Here is a 19,268-nt window from a genome sequence, read left to right on the forward strand (position 1 = left end):
GCATCACCTCTTTTTTTTCTTAGAAAAAATAAATTGCTATTGCCCCCTAGCTGAGCTAATCCATAAAATTTCATATTGTATCTATAGCTTCAACTTTGCCAGATTTGTTTGATTGCTGCAGTATTATTTTGAGAAACATTAGTCTCACCTTCACATCCCTGTAATGCTCTCATTATATGTTATAGCATTCTGTGAACCAGTTTGTCACAACACTGTGCGTTTTGCATGCCATTTTTATGTTCCCCTCAATTTTTTCAATGAATTTTTGCAAATCGCCTCCAATAACCCAAATACTCTAAATCTTGGTGTATCAGGAAGTCATTGCCATGATACTGTTACCCATTGAAAAGGTGTTACACATTATAGATAGAATCCGGGTTCTGCTGAGGAAAAATGTTTGCTATCCAAGAGGATGTATTGAACATCTGTAAAATGATTTGTTAAATGGCAAATTTTTGTATCTGTTATTTTTAATAAATGCCGAGTACATCATCATCCGAACCTAATATCATTTGGATCAGTAAGAATTTCCTCCGAATTGGAAAAATTTAATTTTGATAACTGTGTATGAAAAAATTACGGTATAATGATCTAACTTATAGAAGACTTTCTAAAATTCTGATTTTCAGCACTTCCATCAATATTTTCAATACAAAAAATCAAACTGTTAATAAACCACAAAAATAAATTGAAAGTTAATCCTTTTTAATTTTTGTTGATCATTCACAACATACAAAGAGCAAAGCCTTATCCTTTCATCTGGGTGACATTACTGATCGACCACCATCTATGGGCAGGTTAACACCGGTGATGAAAGAAGAAGTTTTTTCTGAAGCAAAAAATGCTATGGCTTGTGCAACTTCATTCACTGTACCAGCTCTCCCCAAAGCATGAGTTTCTTTGCAATGTTCCAAGAACTATATAAAGGATAATAAAAATATATTGTGAAATTTTAAAAAAAAAGTCAAATGATGATTATTACTTGTTCATTCCATGATTTCTGTCAGATCAAATTAAACCATGATCATGTAGATCAGCAGTTCTCAACTTGTTTTGACTCACTGAGCCTTTTTTAGTAAAACAAATTCAATGGCAGAGCCCGTAGGTGAACTATTCATCAAAAAGTTACTGATTTATTTTTACTATTTAAAAATATTTATAATTATTTTAAACTTTACTGTTTTCTTTAATTTTCCACGAGCGGCTGTGGAGCCCCTGGAGAGTGCCCAAGGGCTCCGCGAAGCACCGGTTGAGAACCGCTGATGATCTTGGAGAGGTTCAACGAATTTGTCGATGTGATGCTTATGTTAAGCCAACAAATATTTCACTGTTCTTTACATATGTACTCATCGAAAGAAATATGGTAATCACAAAATTCTGAAATGAATAACAATGATCAACATCAATCAAACCAATAAAGGTTCAAAACAACAAAATTGAAAAAAATCATTATGAATTAAATGTTAGAAAATTAAAACTAATTCTCAGTGATATCACTCTATTCTAACTTGCCTCAGTCCCTGGAGCCCGGGATGGTGAAAAAAATACAATACCATGTTAAAATAAGTTTCCAATCAAAGTTTTAAAAAAAGCTTTATCTTTTGATTCTTTTTTTATGAAAAAATAAATAAAAATAACTTTCTCGATATGAATGCAAAAATGAACTTCAGAAAGAAAGGTTGGTAGTCTGCCAAGGATCACACCCCAGTCCTTTTCCAATCAAAGCAAGTGCAATAGTCAATATAGACACACCTGAAAAATAACATGACTCGTCAAGTAGACATTGCTGCATCCCTCAACTTTGACATTTAGGCTTTCAAGGTAGTGACAGTGGAGAGAGTGTTGATCTTTTCTGTGTTTGCCCAGATCGCAAGAGCACTGGATTCAAGTCCCAGCAGAAACTACCAACTTTTCTTTCTAAAGTTTGTCTCGGCATAAAAATCAAGAAAGTCTCTTTCCTTGATGTGTGGTGGACTGAGAGAAACAACTCTCTAAAAATAACTTACTTTGGCATAATCTTCTTCAGACATTCCACCTCGTTTATGGATTTCTGTTATTATGACACCGGGACTGGAAAAAAAATTAAGAGTTCACAAATTGATAAATGCTAGTTTTATTGACTTCATATATGCATTACTTTTTTTAACACTGAAATAGAGCACATTAATTTAGATGCATTCAATACAAATTCACTTGAAGCATAAGCAAAAAATATGAATGATTCACATTTCAAACAGAAACATGACCATGAACAAATAAGATTACTGCTACTATAAACTTGGAATACATTTTCATTATTTGTTATGCAAACTTGAATGTTTAATTCAAAAGTTGTGTGTTGAAGAGATTTGTGTATTTTCCTCATAATTCCCATCTACAACTTCAATCATATAGTTTGTAAAACAGAAATAAAGTTTCAATTTTAACTACTGTCATTCTGCTTTTTCCTTTATGGAGAGGGATATTATATTTGAAAGATAATTTGTCTAGAATCTATGAATTTAGTTCCAAATGAAACTGGTGTTGTTAAACAGTAAAACCATGTGGGAGAGGGGGGGGGGGGAATGCAATAAAAGAAAAAATCTAGTACACAACCTTCCTGGGTGCAGAATATCATTGAAAAATATTTTTGTGTGTGTTTCTAATTTAGATGAAAACTATAAATGACTTTTTTCTCTCATCCATAGCAAATAAACAACACAATGCCAGTAATTAAGTTAAGGCTACTTCTTTAGATAGCAAAATTGAAATTATTTTTTTTATCTTATATTTTTTCTTAACTTTAAAGGCCTCCCCACTATCAATTCCTATTTAAAAATTATTTTTTCTTTAAAAACCAATAGTAAACCAAAACTTGATTTTTTTTCTCAAGTGCTATAATATAAATTTATGCTAGTCAAGCATGCATTCACACATATGAGTAACATTATAGGAATAAGTTTGAAATAGTGTATATTCGAAGAGACACTAACTTCACAGAATTAACTCTCACACCTTTTGCCGCAAGTTCTGAAAAGAAAAAAAATTTACATGAAACTAAATAAAATATAGAAGAACAAACATGAAATATTTAAAATGTGTATTAACAAAACAGTAAAGCGGCATTGTTATTTATCAAAGGGTTAACTAGGACTAAAATGGAAATATGCTATTTTAACTTTACTTTTTAGCTTAATAATATTTTATGCTGTATTAAATGAATCAACAATAACATTATGATTATAACAATTCAGTAATTATTGCATGTAATAATAAAAATAAATTTACATCAGGTTTTAAAACACTTAACTTACCTAGAGCTGCACATTTAGTCAATTGATCCACTGCAGCTTTACTCATGCAATACGCAGCGATACCTGGGAACTATAAATTATAATTTAGAAATACACGACATTTATTACAAAATCATTTTGCAAAAGAAAAAATGACCAAGTGTATAATTTCAAGAAAGAACATTCGTAAAATAACACATGTATAAGCACAACTAGCAAAAATACCCAGCACGGTCTGGGTCTCAGACATTGAACGCATCAGAAAATTGTGCCCATGCATTTTAACTGATTTTATGTAGATCAATTTGTAAAACATACTAAATCATGCAGATCAATTTGTAAAATATATATATATATATTCATAGACATAAGTGAGATACTATACACACATGTAACGGTCCATTTCGAAAGTCTGCCTTCATTGAGTGGCTAGCAATTGGTCAAGCACTCCACAAAGAGGCTGGTATCAGAAGCCTGGGTAATGTGCAAATTTCTAAAACCCACGAACTCCTTTCAGTCACCTCAACATATTTATAACACAGTAAATGTAAGAATTTTTTAAAAATAAAATAATAAACGGTGGACTTACAGATTTAGGTCCAGCCACACTAGACACATTCACTATATTTCCTACAAATTTAGCAGAGAAAATAAATTATGCTATAAAAATTTATTTGAAAGTGAAACAGACACAAGCGCTGATTACTAAATCACACCCAAATGGGATTCAATACATCTTAGTTGATATAAAAATTTCTTTGCAAATACATAAGTACAGGTTGGTCACAAAATAACCTGGATAAAATGCCCCTAGTGGCTGATAAAATCAACTAATGCAAATGAAATTCGAAATATTGGGGTTCCGAAGTAGCCCTTCGAAAATGAAGAGGAAAAACACAACAGTACATGGATCATGGTCATAGCAGCAAAATCTTGAACAATTCAATAGGCAGCATCCATTTTCATGCTTTTCTAAGTGATCGGCACAGTGAAAGACTATGCATGACGTTGAAACGGTACCTGTAGCATCATGCCGCAGACAAAGAACGAAGATCTTGTTAAAGGGTGTACTAACTTCTTGTGTTAATAATGTGATCTGCATTGGTTGTTTCCACATGTTTCTTTGTCTGCTGGCATTTATGAAGCTACAGGTGCGGTTCCAATTTCAATCGTGGTTTTTCACTGCACTGATCATTTAGCATGATATCTTATATATAAATGTGAAAGTATGTATGTATGTATGTATGCTCTTTATACAAATCTACAGTTTTAGACCGATCGTCGCCAGATTTTGCATATATACCAAACAGGTCCGGGATTGAACCGTAGGCTACTTTAAAACTTCGTCAGAGCTGGGCAAATGCCCGAAATGGGCAAAAAACTGTCGGGCAACAATGGTTTTGGGGCCTCAACAATCACTTTCGGAACGTTTACTTTGGTTACCGTGGTTTCCAACAATGCGTTTCAGACATGAATATATGCCTTTACAATGGTTAGTCACACCTTTAATTCTGTTATTATAACAGTTTACTCCTTTATAACGGTTTGTCACTTTTCCAATCCTACCAGTAATTGCAAAAAACCCGGGAAGATCGCCGGGTATTTCTGCTAGCCTATATACAGGTTATCCTGTAAGTGCTAATGCTGCCTTTATCTCATCAACCGCCCATAGTATAGGTATAGTTTCAATTTAGAAAATGCTTAAAACGCGTTTGAATAATATTCGTTGGACATGGGACGTCACTAATAGCTGAGAACAACAACTACGGTGACAAAACTGAGAATAAAAATGTTCAACTCCAGCTGCCAGTTGTTAAATAATTATTAAGGTATACATATATAATTTTTTTACGGGGCGGGCAACGTCGCCGGGTATCAGCTAGTAAAAGATAAAAGCGAGTATTGCCAATTGAATTTTTTGAAATTTTGTTGCTGGGACCGTAACTGTGAGAACTAGGGTTTCGTTTTTGATGCACCTACTTTGAAACACCAATATCTCAAACTTCATTTGCATGCATTGATTTTTGCGGCCACAATAGACTTGTATATTGGCAAGGTTATTTTATGACCTCCCACCCTGTACATAAATATATAAAAAATATCAAACTTTGGAAAAAAACAACTTCGTTTCAGTCTCTTTTAGAAGACAAAGATAATGATTGTTTTACAGTCTTCAATGATTGTCTTATTTGTCTCTTCATATTATTTAAAAGATATAGTAGAGACGGTAAGGCCGGTATTACACTATAAAAGTTTGATAAAATCCCTTTTATAAAACTCGAAAAATCCAACCAATAAAGCTCATAGGTTACATTCGAGCAAATGCAACCGATAACCTTATTGGTTGAATTTTTCAAGTATTATAAAAGGAGTTTTAGAAAACTTTTATAGTGTAATACCTGCCTAAGACAGGACATGACATAATCTCAGACATGATTCTGAGGTTTGCAAAAACTCTAGGTAATCTTTTGTAAACAAAATATGTACCTTGAACACAAAAACAGCTTATGATAGAAATGGTACGAATTTAATGTGCTGCTCTTTACCCAATTTAAATTAATCTTAAAAAAAGTTCTCAAGTTTTAAGATTATAACTGAAAATATGAGAATATAATTAATCCTGGTATAGAAGTTGAAAAGAAGAATTTACAGTTAATGCTCATTCTTATAAATTTGGAGAGACTTTAGTTCGTAAGATCTAGAGTTCCTAAATGGGAAACAAGTTCACAGAAAAAGCATACTGTTCGGGACTAGACAACTAGTTCGCAAAATAAATACAGTAAAACCCCTCTCAATGGTCACCCCTCAGATGGGGTCACCCCTGTTTTATGGCCAAATAAAAATACTCCTGCAAAAAAGCCTATTTAAATAATGTATTTCCAATCCCTGCTTAACAGTCACCTTGAGATACAGCCATCAATACCATTTTCATCAATCATTCCATTGGACTAGAACTCCTGTACAGTTAAATAAACAAATATAACAGTAGTTTTGTTTAGAATTATGCTCACTAGATGACAGCACAAGTTTTAATAGCTCATCCATTTTTTGGCTATTTTCAATGAAATTTTGCTTTGGTGTTTTTGTTAATGTTTGGGAACTCTGATGTCAGTTTACTATTTATGCTTGTATATACACATGATTTCTCACTGTTTAATATGGCCAGCTCTGTTATTCCTCGCTTTCTATCACTAAGAAAAGAGATTGGGAAGAGAAAAAAATTGATGCCATCGAATACAATGAAAAACATAAACTGCAAAATACAGTACTAACAATAACTGAAATGGTTCTTTGTTTGCAAATGAATGAAATTCTGACAATATGTGTTTCAAGTCATGAAAGTACATAATTATTGCACCGGTACAAAATTAAAATTACAAAATAAGTATTACTTTAAATATTACAGTCACCCCTCTTTTACAGTCAAATTTTTTTGTCCCGAGAGTGTCTGGAAAAGAGGGATTTTACTGTATTACAGTTGGTCAATAAAGAAAATATGTGTGGTGATAAATGCAAAACTAAAAATTCTTCAAAATTTAAATAAAAATAAGCATGTAAATGAAAAATTTCATGAAGAAAAAGTGGGAAATTTTAAATTTGCCATGATTGAGTGGGACATTTCCCTCATTAAAATATCTATATCATGATATTTTTTAGCAGACAAAAACATTCGTTCCATGGATATCTGTTATCAAGAGGTTCCGCAGTATCAACAGTTACATATTGATCACATTCTTCAGTGTTTAAAAACTGACCATGCAAATGAAAAACATCATAACTTACCTTTAGTTTGTACTAAGTATGGGATTGCTAGCTGCATCATATAAAATACAGACCGGGTATTGATATTCATTACTTTATCATAAACATCTAATGATGTTGTAGCAACCTCTCCGGGAATAAGAATACCAGCATTATTAACCTGCAATATGTAGATCATGATGCATCAGATGAGACATGAATGAAAAAAATACCCATTAAAATATGAATTTTATTAACCTGCACACTGGTTATGATGTTTAACTGATTCACCACTTGTGATTTTCTACTAATATGAACATAATTAAATGTTTAACATAAACAAGAACCTTCATCAACAATATAGTTTGTGAATTAATAATTGAGTCATCATGCTTTGACTTACCTTCGTAACCTTGAACATGCTACATAATTACAAAATGCTTATAAGCAAAACGAAAAAGCAGTGACTAATTTTGTTTGGTGAACTATATCTCTTTGCAAATTAACTCCATAATACAAAATATATACAAACCAATATGTCTAGCTTCTGAAATCTACTAATAACAGTTTTTAAAGCTTCGCTGATATCTTCTTCTTTGGAGAGATCACCAATCACAAGCACCACCTGTAGGAATGTAGGAACTATAAAATTCTGATAAAATTTCATACAATTAAATATTCTATGGTGAATTTCAATTGGGATACACATAATTCAAATTTAACCCAATTTAAGTCAAAAAATCTGTTCTTTACATTCACGGAAAAGCAACATTTCCCTCGCCTTCCGATAACATCACCTTTTTCAATTTATCTATATAGATGAAGGGTCAACCACCTATGGATTTGGCGGTCCTACTGTAATTCACCTATTAGATAGGAAACACTAAATGACAGTATCATTTATGTGTCAACCTCTCGGAGACTAAATCAAACTCATTGTTAAAACTTACATCAGAAGGTTTCAACCCAGCTTTCAAACAATCACTGGAAACCCTACTCAAATTTGTTGAATTGCGGCCACATAGGCAAAGTTTGCATCCGAGTGATGCAAAATGAACTGCAGTTTCAGCACCAATTCCTGAGGACGCACCTGAAAAAAGTAACAAAAATTCAGACAGACCTCTGTATACAGCCAATTAATTATAATGTCAACACGCATATAAATATAATTTTTAAAGGTCTCTGCAGCACAACTGAAAAATTGGACTCTATCCATTTACAGAGAGAATAATTAAAGTAGTTAACAAAATTTTGAGTCATCAAGTACTTTCACATCTGTCCCAGCATAAGTAACAAGTAGTGAATGACCATTGGATAGTATGAGGCCACTTCCATCGTTCTGATTTGACTGAGACTGGAGAAACCCAGAGTTCCAGTCAAATCGGAATGGTGGACGTGGCCTCGTATTATCCAATGGTCATTCACTACTTGTACCTTATGCTGGGACAGATCTTAAAGTACTTGATGACTTAAAATTTAGTTAACCATTAAATTACTTATTCTTTCTGTAATGGGTCTTAAATTCCAATTTTTCAAGCCACTGAGATGAATATCCAACGTACTATTGGAACTTCCTGTTCCGATTTGACTGGAACCAACCAAAGGGGTTGGGAGGAAAATGCATATTCTATGTTATTTGTCCACTTACCCACTAAATCATTTGCATTTCTTTCAAACCAAGCATAATCTCTGTCTATCGCCATGGGCAATTTACAACCAAAATGAGTTGTGTCAGAGGTGTGCATGTGCACCTAAACGTTTGAGTGCATGCCTAATGTTGCATGTAAATTTTTTTTATACTGTCAGCTATTTTTCAAACAATGAATGAAGTGTAATGGTTGAATATTTGTACCATTGTAGGCCTGCTGTTTTCTGCTGTAAGACTTTTAACAGGGAGATTGGCTCACATTTAACACTAGAACACTAACTAAAATAAAAACTGATAAAACTGCATGTCAACTGCCTATATGTCTATGTTTCTGAAACATAAGTAGAGTTGGTATGCTAGGGTTAAGAAGGTTTGCTCCTCGTAGTTAAATAACTTGATAATTAACAACTTAAACACACTTTTTTAAGGCACCCAACTTGAATGCACTTTAGCAACTTTAACATAATTTACACACTCTGAATTAACTTAAAATTTAGTTAACTACTTTACTGAACCCACGTTCACAGCTTTTTACTTCTCATTGAGTCACCTCGACTCTGAGTCATTTTTATTTGCTCAGAGGACTATGGAAGTAACTATGATTTTTGTGGGGGGCATAAGGAAAGACAATAGCATGCGCACGTTCGTTCTATTTAAACCTCAAGGAGTACAGGATGCTTTCAGTATACATACAGGACATCATAAAATAACTTTGCTTTATACACAAGCCCCCAGTGAAAAATCAACAAATGAAATTTGAGCCATAGGTGTTTCAAAGTATGTGCTCAAGAATGAGTGGAGAAACAAAAACCTAGCCCTCAGTTACGATCACTGCAAAAAAATTCAAATGACAACACTTATTTTTATGCATTGCCAAGTGATGTTGCCTGTTGAATTGCCCTGTGCATTAAAAAACCATGAATGGCATTAGAACAGAACCTGTAGCATCATAAACGCTACACAGGATACAGACAAAACAGGTCTCACTAAAGGGGTTGGATCCCTCGTAAGGGACCTTCCAGCAGCAGAAATGTGATCTGTTTTGGTTATTTCCACATTTTTCTTCATCTTTGTCAGCACCAGTGTTTATGATGCTACAAACCGCTCCAATGCCATTGTGATTTTTTACTGTGACTGCATAAAAGTGAGTGTTGCCGTTTGAATTTTTTTTAAAATTTTGTTGCTGTAACAGTTTTATGTAATGAACCATGTCACACCTCCGGAATCAAGAGTGAGTATCACGAATCAACCCAACAATGATAAGAGTCAGAGTGAGAACTTGAAATGGTTCATTTCATTTTAACAGATAGATTTCTTTTAACAATTTAGAAAATTTAACAACTTTGAATTGAAAGTTATATCATCACGAGTCATTGAGTTGTTGTCAATATCTCTCAGCCTGGTGTCAGATGTCAATCCATGAGCAACTGTAGGCAAACCCTTAGTGTCCTTAGGCCTTATGTATGGACTTAGGATCTTCGATGACAGGAGAACTATACTATTATTAGAGGCTCCAAACTCCCAGATGGAATTTACCAGAAAACTGCAATGTCCAAGACTGTGGATGATCAATATATTAGATGAAGTTGAAATGCAAAGAATATCGATCCAGCTACTGCCTCATATACAACCGGCTATTGACGAAGCAAGGAATCACTGCAAAGACATATACTACATTTGCAATAATGCAACAATGCCATGTTGCTACAGCATAATCAATGAGATAGGTGTGTCTAAATGATGATACTGTGTTACCTCCAATGGTTATGAGCTGATACTGGATTCTATGGACTTGTGATAATAGGTGATGTTATTAATGAAAAAATAGTGATTAATAAACACTTATTTTGAATGGGGTGACCCATTTCCATCTACCGCGTGGGCTTGTACCATTATAATCCACAATTGGTTGTTTCCACATTTTTCTTCGTCTTTGTCAAAACCATAACACTGGTTTATAGTGCTGCCGGTACAGTTCCAATGCCATTTATAGTTTTTCACTGTGCCAATCACTTTTCACTGCATAAAAGTGAGTGTTGCCATTCAAATATTTTGTTGTTGTAACGGCACAAGAGCTAGGTTTCTGTTTTTCAACTCATTCTTAAGCACATGCTCTGAAACTCCTGTATCTTGAATTTAATTTCCATTCATTGATTTTTGTGACCACCTAGGGAGCTTGTACATTTGCAAAGTAATTTTGTGACCCCAACCTGTACAGTCAGCCTTATCTTTGATTGTGCGAGAGGGGGCATCCCCCCCCCCCCACGAGCACCGGCACCTTAGAACAAACGTGTAATTTTTGCCGCCACCCCGTCCACTGTTAAACGCAATTCAGAGAAGTGTTTGCCGTTATTTCTTTTAAATTTTCCGCCCGGGGAACGACATGAGGGTTTCCCCCCTGCATCTCGCAACGTGCGGCCCGGCTCAGAGGACGGGTAGAAAAAAGAAACTTCTCAAAGTCTAGCAATCAATGAATTTTAAAGTATAGATTTTTTTTTTTTTTTTAAATACCTGTGATCAGGGCAACTTTATCTTGGAGTTCAGCCATTGAATCGTAATAGGCTTGAATACCTCTATACTATAAGTGCACCCTGTGCCGTGGCTCGCGTTGCACTTTGCCCTTAAGTAAACAAATAAACGAATTCGTCTCGATTATACAGGGCTTTATAAATTTAGACTTTCTCCTGTGAGCAATATTCTCAATGCCACAATCGCTTTTTTTTGCAAAATTAAAATACGTTTATGAACGATCAAGCAAGAAAAAAGTTTTTATTATTTCTTACAATGAAGAGTAACGTAACATTATTAATATTTACACTTGTTTAGAGAACTGACGCATTGATAGAAAAAAAAAAAAAGAACCGTCGAAGTTAAAGCCGTCGCATCTTCTTTCACCCTAGAAATGTCTTGTGATGGTGATGTGTAATAATAAACAGCCGGTTTTCAGTTTACCGTTTCATATTTTGAGATCTTGAATACGAGACCTTGATTTATCTCTGACCTACGCTTGAAATAGTTTCATAATGATGCAAGAACCACCACCATCTTACCAAGATCCATCGTTGATCGTAGAAGGGGACATGAACGTCCCTTCCGATTCCCAAGGTAAACAATCCAACGAATATCGGACATTGGACGAGCCCGTTCGTGAGACGATAATGCGAGATGTCAAAGCGGTCGGAACGAAGTTTTTCCACGTGCTCTACCCGAAACAAAAAGAAGCTCTGCTGAGAGATTGGGATCTGTGGGGACCGTTATTCCTGTGCGTTTTCTTATCCATATTTCTCCAAGGATCCAGTAGCGACGACATCGACAGCGGTGGCATACAGTTTGCCGAGATTTTCATCATTGTGTGCCTCGGAGCCATCGTGGTGACAGTTAACTCCAAGTTACTCGGTGGAAAGATATCCTTTTTCCAAAGTGTTTGTGTACTCGGTTACTGTCTCCTATCGCCATCTATTGCCCTTCTTCTCAACTTACTTGTTCCGGTAATATTCTCGCAAGGACTAGTCACTTTCGTCATAACGTTTGTCTTTTCAACGGCTGGTTTTATATGGGCTACACTATCTGCCACTGTTTTCCTCGGTGATAGCCAGCCTCCTCGAAGGAGAGCTCTTGCTGTTTATCCCATTTGCTTGTTTTATTTTGTTGTGAGCTGGCTTATAATTTCCCGTTCCGCTTGACATTTTAGATGCACTAGTGGTTGCCTGTTCATGTATGCACCGGATGATGTTTATTGTTTGACTGCCTTTAATGCCATACTGTATCATAATAAAAGATGCTTATAAAAATACTATGGTTATTTTTCCAATCTGAAAGCATCACATTTTTCAGTGGAAGCCAATTTTTATTTGCTACTGTGATGTGTGGGCGTCATGCTATAAACTCTCTTTGTGACGATTCTGGGCTGAAAACAGAGTTTAGTTACCTTTATGGGTTCCAACCCAATGCGTAATGTAAGGAAGTAAGATTTATTTTAACCTTCCTTTCTTCACGGCACAATAATAATCTACATTATAAATCAGAATAATCCAAAGGGCATCCATGGAATCGAACAGACAGCACACTACTAACTCCGGTCATATATTGCTTTATATCAATTTCCAACCAGTGGAGTTGGGTGGGAAATGAAGACAGTCTACCAGGGGTTGCCCCAATATCGGTAGGTTAAGAGCTTGTTCGAATCCATGGACTTTGACATAATGGAAGATGAGCATCGTGCTACTAACAGACAACGCTCTGATACTACTCAATTCAAAATCACGGAAATGCAAAATGAAATCTGCAGTGTTTGAAGTTGTTGCAAAACCTCGACCCAACAGAAGCAATTTAACATCATGAACAATAGGAGAAAAAATTGATGCTGAAATACAACTGAGAGTAGAATTATACAGCACCACTGCGCAATGAAAGCAAAATGACACAAAGTGCAACTGTGTAGAAAACATGTGCAATGAGAATATGAAAATGACATGAGGGAACATAGTGAAATCGCTGGAGCTATAACCATAAATGTGATCTCTCTCATTGCCTTCTTACCACCAAATATAATAAGAAAAGCAGCGGCTTACTGCAATGCAAATGTATTGGAATATTTATAAACTATTAAATGATGACTATTAAACTGACAGCTTCGAGAACCATTATTATTTTGATGCATTAGGATTATATCAGAGAAAAAATTTAAGCATTTTGTTCTAACAGTGGCATTATCTCACTAATCAGGTTTAAAGTCCGAGTAGACATACAAGACAGTAAAATTCAATTGGAGCAAGCAAGCCTAAAGAAAATAAATGTTACCAAGTTGCCAATTTTCTGAAGGGTATCTAAACCCCATTGGCAGCTCAGTGGTGGTCAGCTGATTTTCAACTTTAAGGCACGAATGCGAGCCTGTTTCACATTCAAAGAAATACTTTCGCAGAGAGCAGACAGTCCTTCAATGCAATACTTATATACATAGGCGTACACAAAGGGGGGGTTTTTGGGGATCTAACCCCCCCCCCCTTTGAGCCAAGATTATAGTGTTATTTTTTGCAGGAAAAAAACTTAACCCCCCCTCAGAAGGGGAAAAAATTGAAGCACCCCCCCCCCCTTCCCCGAGAAAATTCTGTGTACATTTGTACCAATCCTTAAGAAGGGGAAAAAGAAAGTGGCGGTTTTTTTCATTACCATTTTTGACAATTGCTCTCAAGCTCTTCATCTGGAAGCATGTTCGGATCAGCCCCTGTTCCCTCACCTTTATTAAAGGGCAGAATCTTGCCCGCTTCTAGCTCTAACTTTTTTCTCTTGCTATTGGTCGTTCTCTGTAGAGCTCCTAGAAATACTTTTCATAGGTATGAGGATATGGCGTTCATACGAAATGCTCATTCTGTTCTGAAGGGCCAGCATTGACTAAGGGGCCTTTTGAAGAAATTAGGCACAGGAACCTGTTGTGGACAGAGCACTGAACCTATGAAGTAATGGCTAGGATTCAAGCTCCACGAAGTATCGCCTTTTCTTTGGGTGCTTTAGGTAGAGTTTGAGCTCCTAGAAATACCACTTTGTGTATGGGGGACTTAGCTAGATTCATAGTGCCTAGAAATGCCACGTTATCTGCAGGTGTCTTGGCAAGAGCTACTAGCTTGTATATAGGGCAGTGTCAAATACTAGGAAAAGATGGAAAACAGCTATGGGCTTTTGAGCTCTAACCCCCCCCCCCCCCCCCCCACTAATGCATAATTTTAAGTTTGCGCCTTAAGCACGAACAAAAAAATGGCGCATTTCCCAATTTCGCTCCCCCATGGACCAAAACCTGGCTACGCCACTGAGAACGAGCTTAACTCTGACAACATAAATATGTTTTAGAGCCGCACATAGTCTACACTTTTAATGTACATTACAGCATTTACAAATTCCACAGAGGAATAGAATACAAGATGCATGCACAGTTAAGTAGCAATGGAAGCAAATTGGCAACATTCATAAAATCACCAATGCTAAATAAGGTTCAAATTACATGTTGATAAAAGGTTGGCTATTAGAACTAACCATGTTCAATTTAAAATGACAAATTTACATTAACATTGATAATAACAGTCTTACTAGAAGACCTGCAGCTGAAAGAAAAAAATTAGTGAAAGGCATCAAATTTTTTTAACATATCCTTCCAATTAACCTCTTCCACATCAGGTGCATACGTCTTGTACGGTTCATATTGTTTACAGCTACAGTATATGGTTTGGCTGGTGTGAAAGGGGTTAATAAGGAATATTAACTGTTAATCATTTATAAAAAAAAAATTCTCAGCACCCTACTTCATAATCCAACCCAGAGGATGCTGTATTTTACCTGTGATTTCAGACGTTCCCTATGGGACAATATTTACCAAAACACTGACTTGAGAATCATCAATTGTAGCTGAATGCAGGGTCATAACTGGGAAGGGGGATGCAATTGATCAAGACTGAGGGAGAGAGAAAGAGCAAATTAACCCTTTAACTGCTCCTTCTACCTTAGACTGGGGCACCAAAATTTGTGCTCGCCTCAGCTGACAAAGTAACAAATTGCAGTCCTGGCCGAGGTGAACGCTTCAACCAAATAGTACTTCTATGATGACAGCAGTCATTGCGAGATGGTGCTGAGCCTACCATGAAAAAGTGTGTGTACATTAAAAAAAATGAGTGATTTTCTTGCATGTTCACACACTTTAAAGTCCAATGCAGTTAGGAAATTTAAGTGTGTTATCATTCATTTTATTCACATATCTTGGGGGGAAAAAAAAACTAAGATAATACATGCAGATTGAAGGTTTTTAACAACTGGCTGATGTGATGAATTAAGAGAGAAAATTCTACTGTCCTTGCGAGGAATCGAACCCACGTGCTCTCACTTGCCAGATAAGAGCACCAGACTACAAAAAGGCAACGAATATCTCTATTTTCTTTACAGTCAGGCCAAAGCTCATAATTGCTGACAATGCAACCAGATGGTGACTTATCCAAGGATGATATCACTCTCTGCTACCCATAAGGTTTTTAACAACATTCAGTGCACACAAGCTCTAAAGAAAAATTGGGATATTCATTACCTTTGTAATGGTCTAGGGAGCTCACCCCGCAAGTGAAAGGATGTGATTAGATTCCCCATAAATGTAACATGATGACCTAGGACGTTCTATTTGGACAGATCCGGTGAGATGTTCAAATTTTAATGAGATATTTTTGTGATATATTTAACTTTAAAAAATTCTAAAATTTGCATTGTGTAATTGGAAGAATCTAAAAACTGTTAAACTGTAATTTAATCTTAACGTCGCTAAATAAATGTTTTGAAGTGGAAAGAATTTTGTCATTCTTTACCGGGAATGAACTATAATCGGTACTCAAGGGCAATTGAATTCTTTTTTTCCTAAATTCATCTCTCTTCTCATCAACCAGTTGTTAAAAACCCATCGTATGGATAGCGGAGAGTGACATCATCCTCTAATACATAATTGGGCACAAAAAACTGCCACAACCTTTGGTGTTGCCTGAAACTTTAAAAATGTTGTATAGATGATACATTTGGCAGAGAGGGCTTGCGACACTCTGATCCTTGGTATTTCATTAAGAGTTAGAAATGACATTTGGTTGTTGGGGAAACAGTGACTGAAAAGAATTTGCTTCAGTTAAGGTGAGTCACGTTTTTGTGCATGCACAATTGTGTATCAGGCCCAAAAACGTGATTCACCATTTCTTTGACAATTCAAAGAAAAATTTAGGTGCCAGCCAAATTTCTTAACTGCCAAACATGGAGGGAAAAAGATTCCTAAGTAATGTTTCCTTTGACTATTCCAGGACTTGATATATCCCTTTCCTTTTTAAGAAATGCACCATCATAGAATCAGGAAATTTTTGTTGTTACCCATAGACTTTAATTTAGCAATCACTTATGGGAAATTTTAGGCTGAATTCCAATTTTCTAGTCGCCATGGGAGATCTGGCACTTGTCACAAGCTCTGTTGTACATAAGACCCCAGATGCGAGTTTTAACAACCAAAATTTTGTCAGTCTTATTTTTTTCAAATTATGTGTAAGCCATATGAAACCAGGGCTTGACAACCTAAGAAAGTCTTAGATGGCAGAAATTTCTTTTAAGAGCTTTACATTGTTTGTGAAAGAAACAAAAGTCCAAAATAATGTATCTTGCAACTCTTCTAGTAAGTAGTGACCCCTTCCATGTTGGTAGATATGCATGATATAAATTTTATTGTGTTGTTTCTGGACTAAAATTTATTAACCACAAATGGGGTAAACTTTAGACACAATACTTTTTTTAGTCACCACAGTGACCTAGCAACTGGGATCTGTCAAGCCCTGCCTAAAGCTGCAACGTTTCCACCAAATTTTAGTTCTAATTGTTTGTATAGGATTATACAAAAAGATAAGCACAGTATTTTGTGTGATAGTATATAACCAAGGTTCAATATACAGTAGAACCTCTCTAATCCAGACTCCTTGGGGCCTAGATGATTTTGGTTTATGGAAAAGAGTTTTATTTCCTCATTTCCCCAGTTTTCATGTTCAAAGCAGTAATACAGTAGAGCCTTGATCATCCGAGGTGGATGGAGCCGAAGCCACTTCGGATTATCAACAAATTTGAATTGTCCAAAAAACAATAAAAAAATATTTTAAATGATGATATTACTTAAAAAAAACAGCAGAAGTACTATCATACTTACTGCATTTTTGTTCTGGAAGTAAGGTATACAGTAGAGCCTCGATGGCCACAGGATGTGTTTAAAAAAATGAAGAATGTGAAGAGGGCACAAAGATGAGAGAGTGATTGAGAAGGGATGGGATTGATGGTGAACGATGCTGAGACACTGATAGCTTTTCAACCGCCCTTCCAATAATTTTACATAAAGAAATTAGGGAACCCTATTGTCCACAATTACAAAGAAAATGGTCAAACTTGCTTCTCTTTGTCAGCGACCCCCTCCCCCTGCCCAAAAGTTGAAATGTCCATGGCAATCTAATATTTTATTATACCAGTTACCCATGATAGGGCTGCCTAGTCCCTTTTAAACTGAAATTACCAGGGTTGGAGTTTTGGACAGGACACGTGGGAAAAACTGTCCTAAACCTCCAAGTTTCAAAATATTATGTGGAAACCTTTGGATTTTTTGGGTTTTTTTCCATGATACTAACATATCAAAAAAAAAAATATTAGCAGAAAATAAAACTAACTAAATCAAAAATATTTCAAAAAGGTGTCATTTAGTTTTTTCTAAGTTAATTGTTTCACCAAATTTATGGTTTTAGGCTGGAAATCTGATAGTAAAATAATATCACTCATATAACTGTTTAAGTAAACACTGTTTTCAATTTCTTAGTTTGTTGTAAATGTTATTTCTACTTCACATCTTATTTTTCATGTATGATTATGAAGCAGGTACTGTATTTAGGTGCTTGTCCAAAACCCTGCCGAATCTGTCCAAACATTTATCTTTAAAAAATACAATATATTGAAGGCATCAAATACGCATAGTCATAGTTATAATCATTGCATTATTGTGAAACTAAACATAAATATTTTTTATTAGGTACCAATATAACGATGTGAATAAATATCAATGGTGTAGTGTTTATTTAATGCAAATTGTTCTGTTTTGACTTTTCAATTTTTTTCTTTAAATTTTCAAGAGAGAGTGAATTTTCTATTTTACATTCTCAATTTTCAAAAACTAATTATAAATAAAGGAGAATATCTGAAGAAAATGAGGCCACCTACACATGACCAACAGAACACAATTTCACAAACATTGATTATGCCTACATGATGATAAAAGACTTCAAGACCCAAAATTTTTGTTAAATTTAAATTGTTGCTCTTATGAGGCTAGAAGCTAATATTTAACAGAATAAATTCAAGCTATACTTACAATTCTATCACATGAGGGACAGGAATAAGAAAAACACTGGAAGAAGGCTTATCATAAGACTGTCTTTAACACATTGTTTTTTTAATTTCATGTCCCCCCCCCCCAAGTTACGCATCAATTGAAAGAATATTTTCAAATTTTCTTATCTTAGAAATTATCTTGGCACAGATAAGGCAGCTAAATTAGTTATGTGTCATCAAATGTTAAAAGGCGCAGCTGCGCTTGATTATTAGTGTTCGATTAAATTACGTAAGTTTAGTTTCATTCTGTAGTCATATCTATTGCTCTTTTCTAATTTTCATACATCTGGAAAATGTAGTACAAAAAATTGAATGGCTGATGTAATAGAAAAAGTTGAAACGGAATTTGGTTAAAGAAAAAACATCTAAGTCCTTGACTGTGGGGGGGGGGGGGAAAGGCTTTAAAAAAGGATCATATTCATTTAATAAGATGAAAACATTTTTTTTGAGACAGTTAATAATACTGCATTACAGTAAAACCCCTCTTTTGGTAGATAGGTCATCGATCCTCCATGGGTCACTGATGGGAAAAAAAAATTTGTCCATAAATGATTTGTCCCATTCCTCATTAATCATGGGTTTGAAATGCATAGGAAATTACTATTCAACATTATTATTTGAGCAGCTTATCTTCAAAAGGGATATATATATAATTTCAATTTTTTAAAAATTCACTTTTCATTCTT

At 35.2% G+C, this 19,268-nt stretch overlaps 2 protein-coding genes across 2 annotated transcripts; one reads left to right on the forward strand and one right to left on the reverse strand.

Annotated features, from left to right (window-relative positions):
* Positions 1-688: 688 nt before the first annotated feature.
* LOC149075700 (uncharacterized) lies at positions 689-11,308 on the reverse strand. The gene is made up of 9 exons (XM_089243190.1): positions 11,173-11,308; positions 7,964-8,103; positions 7,546-7,638; positions 7,056-7,194; positions 3,862-3,902; positions 3,294-3,363; positions 2,973-3,009; positions 2,007-2,070; positions 689-917 (listed from the first exon to the last, which is right to left on the reverse strand). The coding sequence occupies exons 1-9, from the start codon at positions 11,207-11,209 to the stop codon at positions 756-758; spliced, it is 783 nt and encodes a 260-aa protein (XP_089099316.1). The 5' UTR covers positions 11,210-11,308; the 3' UTR covers positions 689-755.
* Positions 11,309-11,545: 237 nt separating this feature from the next.
* Positions 11,546-13,284, forward strand: LOC149075701 (protein YIPF6-like). Its single transcript, XM_089243191.1, has one exon. It carries the CDS (start codon positions 11,685-11,687, stop codon positions 12,342-12,344), a length of 660 nt encoding a protein of 219 aa, XP_089099317.1. The 5' UTR covers positions 11,546-11,684; the 3' UTR covers positions 12,345-13,284.
* The last annotated feature ends 5,984 nt before the right edge of the window (positions 13,285-19,268 follow it).

The sequence above is a fragment of the Pholcus phalangioides genome, unplaced genomic scaffold, assembly GCF_987345545.1.
Source record: "Pholcus phalangioides strain wild (caught in Gottingen) unplaced genomic scaffold, Ppha-v1.0 ptg000015l_1, whole genome shotgun sequence".
Lineage (NCBI taxonomy): Eukaryota > Metazoa > Arthropoda > Arachnida > Araneae > Pholcidae > Pholcus > Pholcus phalangioides.

Excerpts from the sequence above, each read along its gene's own strand:
- LOC149075700 (XM_089243190.1), bottom strand. The coding sequence starts at position 11,209 with ATGGCTGAACTCCAAGATAAAGTTGCCCTGATCACAG. Across the intron at positions 7,195-7,545 it reads TTCAGAAGCTAGACATATTG|GTTAATAATGCTGGTATTCT; the intron begins GTTTGTATATAT and ends TACATATTGCAG. Across the intron at positions 3,364-3,861 it reads GTGTGGCTGGACCTAAATCT|TTCCCAGGTATCGCTGCGTA; the intron begins GTAAGTCCACCG and ends TATAATTTATAG.
- LOC149075701 (XM_089243191.1), top strand. The coding sequence starts at position 11,685 with ATGATGCAAGAACCACCACCATCTTACCAAGATCCATCGTTGATCGTA.